Below are 5,797 nucleotides of genomic sequence, written 5' to 3' on the forward strand. Positions count from 1 at the left end.
GATGTCATGATGATGTCATGATGATTTCCTACATCTGTTCCCATAGACAGTTAAAGAAAGTCTGTCCGCCTCCACCGGAAAGCTAACGTTAGCTTAGCCAACAGGTAATTCGGCTAACCGCTAGCCAAGATAGCATGTAAAATACCCTCAAAACTTAAATTACCGTTTAAATATATAACAGCTGTAACGTCAGTTCTACTTTACTTGTGCTCATTTAAAATACAATCAGTCAACACTTGTCTTTATTATTACTGTAAAGTCTTAGTTTAGCTGGAGCTGCTTTTCCCGCCATTTAGCTCGAGTAACGTTATTTTAGGCTGAATCAAGCTAGCGGTTAGCCGAGTTAGCTGTTAGCTGAGCTAACATAGTTAGCTATCCGGTGGAGGCTAACGGCAGACCGCTACCGTGGAACAGATGGTGCACCGCCGTAAATCCCTGGTACATCATGACGTCATCATGACATCATCATGACATCATCATGACATCTTCTGCACATGTGCAGGACGCATGGTGCAGACAGGTGGAGAAGAGACGCTGCAGGTGAGTACGGAGCGGGGCCAGGAGAGAGACTTCCTCATCATGTGATCACATCTGTCGCCTCAATGCAACTCACGTGTTCACTTCTGTTTTTATAAGAGAGGACGAATGCTGTGTGTTGTTTACAGAGCTCATCTTCTCAGATAATTACTAATATTCTGTTGGTTTTAACCCATTTTCCTCCTTGAAGAGTAACTTTGTTGTTGGTTTTTTTCAACCTGGACACCATTTCCCATGTTTCTGCGTCAAAGTGACTGATGAGTATTTTTGAAATTGGTCCAGTATAGAAGCTGCAATGTAATGTTAATGGATAATTGCACACCTTCAATTTTGGTCCAGATTATTATTTTGAGGGTCTGACAACATTATGGGTTGGATCCCTGCAGAGATGGACCTTTTAGTCAAAGGTTCTATACACGCTAAAAGTAGTGATTATTTACATGGAGTCTGGTGGAGATTATGCTGTCTCGTATACACGCTAAAAGTAGTGATTATTTACAGGAGTCTGTGGGATATTGCCTCTAATACATGCAAAATATGTGATTATTTAACATGGAGTCTGGTGGAGATATGCTGCTCATACACGCTAAAAGTAGTGATTATTTACATGGAGTTCTGGTGAGATATGCTGCTCTATACAATGCTAAAAGTAGTGATTATTTACATGGAGTCTGGTGGAGATATGCTGCTCTATACAACCTAAAATTAGTGTTATTTCCATGGAGTCTGGTGGAGATATGCTGCTCATACACGCTAAAAGTAGTGATTATTTACATGGAGTCTGGTAGATATGCTGCTCTATACCACTCTAAAAGTATTGATTATTTACATGGAGTCTGGTGGAGATATGCTGCTCTATACACGGCTAAAAGTAGTGATCATTTACATGGAGTCTGGTGGGTTTGGTGATGGTGATTTCTGTTTCACGTTAAACTACAAGGATCTTACTCTTTAACTAAAAGCTCTATCTCTGTAGGGATCCATCCCATAATGTTATCAATTGTTAATCTTCATGTTGTCCTCATCTTTATGGGATTGTCATATAGTGACCCTCAATCGTTGTCGCTCAGGTTGTCCTGTTCATGTTGTCCCCATGTTGCTCATGTTGTCTCATGTTTCCTTCCATGTTGTCCTCATGTGGTCCTCATGTTGTCCTCATGTTGTCTTCATGTTGTCTCATGGTGTTGTCTTTATTGTCCTCTGTGGTCCTCATGTGTCTGTCAAGTTGTCTCATGTTGTCTTCATGTGTCCTCATGTTGTCTTATGTGTCCGCATGTCTGCTTGTCAGTGCCCCAGTCGTCCCCAGGTTGTCACCCTGATTTGCCTCATGTTGTCTCAATGTTGTCCTCATGTTGTCTTCAGTTGTCCTCATGTTGTCTTTATGTTGTCCCATGTCGTCCCCATGTCGTCCCCCTGTCTCCCATGTCGTCCCCTTTTGTCCCATTGTGTCCTCATGTTGTCTTCATTCCCACAATAACTGCTGCATACCAAATCGAGCGGCAGGGCTGAGTGTTGATGGTTACCATGGCTCAGATTACTCACCACATCCCTTAAATCTCTCGGCCTCGGCTGCAAGTCATTTGTTCTGCCAGCATCGCAGCCGTGTCCATGACAACGCCCCCCCCCCCCCCCCCCATCCATTATCTCCAGCTCAGAGGAATGACGAGCGTTGGAAGGAAGGGTAAAGCACCTAAATGCGTCCACTACAACTTCCATTGGGTGTTGGCTGGGGGGGGGGGGGTACCCAGGAGTACCCAGGCCCCCAAACGATGCTAGAATGATACCTGGGGCCTATAAAAATGCCTTTCTTAGGCCAGAGCTTGTATTTAGGCCCCTACGTCCACTTATATTAGCATGTGATACAACCAATAGAACGTGTTTGACGCTAACGTCGGGCGTCCATTTTGGACAAATGTGGCCTTTGTAAGTCGTGAAGGAAGATGCCGTCGGTACGGCGATGCGTCCTGCACATGTGCAGATGAGTCCACGATGACGTCACGATGATGTCATGTATGAATATCACGATGATGTCGGATGATGTCACGATGATGTGCGATGATGTCACATGATGTCACGAGTTCACGAGTGTCATAATGATGTCATGAGGTCACGATGATGTCTGATGATGTCAGGATGATGTCACGATGATGTCATGATGATGTCAGGATGTTTTCCTACATCTGTTCCCATAGACAGTTAAAGAAGTCTGTCCGCCTCCACCGGAAAGCTACCGTGCTTGCCAACAGGTAATGTCGCTAACCGCTAGCCAAGATAGCATGTAAATACCCCTCAAAACTTAAATACCGTTTAAATATAACAGCTGTAACGTCAGTTCTATCTACTTGTGCTCATTTAAAATACATCTCAACACTTGTCTTTATTATTACTGTAAAGTCTTAGTTTAGCTGGATCTGCTTTTCCCGCATTTAGGCTCGAGTAACGTATTTTAGGCTGAATCAAGCTAGCGGTTAGCCGAGTTAGCTGTTAGCTGAGCTCCATGTTAGCTATCCGGTGGAGCTAACGGCAGACCCTCCCGTGGACAGATGGTGACACGCCAAAATCCCTGTGTACATCATGACGTCATCATGACTCATCATGACATCATCATGACATCTTCTGCACATGTGCAGGACGCATGGTGCAGACAGTGGAGAAGAGACGCTGCAGGTGAGTACGGAGCGGGGCCAGGAGAGAGACTTCCTCATCATGTTCACATCTGTCGCCTCAATGCACTCACTCGTGTTCACTTCTGTTTTTTATAAGAGGGACGAATGCTGTGTGTTGTTTACAGAGCTCATCTTCTCAGATAATTCTAATATCTGTGTGTTTTAACCCATTTTCCTCCTTGAAGAGTAACTTTGTTGTTGGTTTTTTTCAACCTGGACACCATTTCCCATTTCTTTTCTGCTCAAATTGACTGATGAGTATTTTTGAAATTGGTCCAGTATAGAAAGCTGCAATGTTAATGTTAATGGTAATTGCACACCTTCAATTTTGGTCCAGATTATTATTTTGAGGGTCTGACAACATTATGGGTTGGATCCTTGCAGAGTGGACCTTTTAGTCACAGGTTCTATACACGCTAAAAGTAGTGATTATTTACATGAGTCTGGTGGAGATATGCTGCTCTATACCCGCTAAAAGTAGTGTTATTTACATGGAGTCTGGTGGATATGCTGCTCTATACATGCTAAAATTAGTGATTATTTACATGGAGTCTGGGGGGATATGCTGCTCTATACACACTAAAAGTAGTGATTATTTCATGGAGTCTGTGGAGATTCTGCTCTATACACCTAAAAGTAGTGATTATTTACTGGGTCTGGTGGGATATGCTGCTCTATACACGCTAAAGTAGTGATTATTTACATGGAGTCTGGTGGAGATATGCTGCTCTATACACCTAAAGTAGTGATCATTTACATGGAGTCTGGTGGGTTTTGGTGGGTGATTTCTGTTTCACGTTAAACTACAGATCTTACTCTTTAACTAAAAGCCTATCTCTGTAGGATCCATCCCATATGTTGTCAAACACGTAGCCAGCTTAGCTCAATAGTGGAGCAATTTAAATGAAAAACAACAACAAAATGACCCCTTTAAATAACAGAAAGGTCCTTGTTTCAGTCTCTCTCTGCCTGCTGTATGAGCCTCAGTCACTGCTGCAACGCTGGATAAATGCGTTGTTTTGTTTCACCCCCCCCCCCACCATATCCCCACCCCCCCCCCCATATCCCCCCTCCATATACCCCCCCCCCATATACCCCCCCCCAAAGTCGAGCAGATCAACGCCGTTTCCACACGCCGCCACCAGGCAAAGCATGGGACCATTTCTCAAAAGCACAGCGAAGACAACATAGAATGGCGCAAGCAGTGTGAGTTGGTAAAGCTCTTCATGTTGTCTCCTCCCAGACAGACAGACAGGCAGACACAGAGACAGACAGACAACAGAGCAGACAGGCAGAGAGACAGACAGCAGACAGACAGACAGAGAGACGACAGACAGACAGAGAACAGACAGAGAGAACAGACAGAGACAGAAGACAGACAGAGAGACAGACAGACAGGACACATAGAGAACGACAGCAGACAGCAGACAGGACAGACAGACCGACAGACAGAGGACAGACAGAAGACAGACACAGACAACGAGACAGGAACAAGACAGAGCAGACGACAGACAGACAGACGCCTCTGTCTGCCTGCCTGTCCGCTGTCTGTCCGTCTGTCTGTCTGTCTGTATATATGTATATTGTATATATATATCATAATATTCTGTACATATGTATATGAATCCTCCGTAGACGACATCCGTCCAGTTAAGTCTGATGTGTTATTATAATGAAGCTTCATCAAACTGTCCAATCAGAGGTAAGAGTGAGTGATAAGACAGCCCCCCCCCCCCCCCCCACCCATGGATAGTACCTGTGGTAAGTCACCCTGTATCACTATAGCAACAGCGTGGTTGTCTTTCTCCTTTGTGCATTACATGAAACAGAGTTTCTACAATAAGAAACATACGAGTTATTAGAGTTACACTGTCTGTATGTGTGTGTTATTTACACACATATATGTACATTGGTGTGTGTGCGTGTGTCTGTTTGTGCATGTTGTGTGTGTGTCTGTGTGTGTATATGTGTGTTGTGTCTGTGTGTGTGTTGTGTGTGTCTGTGTGTGGTGTGTGTGGCATGTGGGTGTGTGTGTGTTTTGTGGTGTGTCTGTGTCTGTGTCTGTGTGTGTGGTGTGTGTGTGTGTGTGTGTGTGTGTGGTGGCTGTGGTGTGTGTGTGTGTCTGTGTGTGTGCGTCTGTTTTTGTGTGTGTCGTGTTGTGTGTTTCTGTGTGTGTGTGTCTGTGTGTGTGTGTGTGTGTGTGTGTCTGTCTGTGTGTGTGTGTGTGTGTGTGTGGTGTGTCTGTGTGTGTGGTCTGTGTGTTGTGTGTGTGTGTGTGTCTTGTGTGTGTGTGTGTGTTTGTGTTTGTGTCTGTGTGTGTGTGTGTTTGTGTGGTGTGTGTGTGTGTGCGTCTGTTTGTGTGTGTCTGTGTGTGTGTGTGTTGTGTGGGTGTCTTGTGTGTGTGTGTGTGTGTGTCTGTCTGTGTGTGTGTGTGTGTGTGGTTGTCTGTCTGTGTGTGTGTGTTTGTGTGTGTGTGTGTGGTGTGTCTGTGTGTGTGTCTGTGTGTGTTGTGTGGTGTGTGTGTCTGTGTGTGTGTGTGTTGTGTTTGTGGTGTGGTGTGTCTGTGTGTGTGTGGTGTGTGTTTGTGTGTGTGT

The 5,797-nt window shown here is 44.7% G+C and overlaps 1 protein-coding gene across 1 annotated transcript in view; it reads left to right on the plus strand.

The window, feature by feature from the left end:
- The window catches only part of LOC116706977 (ecto-NOX disulfide-thiol exchanger 1-like), a gene marked incomplete at both ends in the record, with an annotated part of 44,461 nt that overhangs the window by 32,585 nt on the left and 6,079 nt on the right, over positions 1-5,797 (plus strand). The window contains 3 exon segments of the mRNA XM_032544071.1: positions 4,311-4,346; positions 4,349-4,386; positions 4,388-4,414. Coding sequence (XP_032399962.1) covers positions 4,311-4,346; positions 4,349-4,386; positions 4,388-4,414 — 101 coding nt within the window.

The sequence above is a fragment of the Etheostoma spectabile genome, chromosome 2 (genome assembly GCF_008692095.1).
Source record: "Etheostoma spectabile isolate EspeVRDwgs_2016 chromosome 2, UIUC_Espe_1.0, whole genome shotgun sequence".
NCBI classification, from domain to species: Eukaryota; Metazoa; Chordata; class Actinopteri; order Perciformes; family Percidae; genus Etheostoma; species Etheostoma spectabile.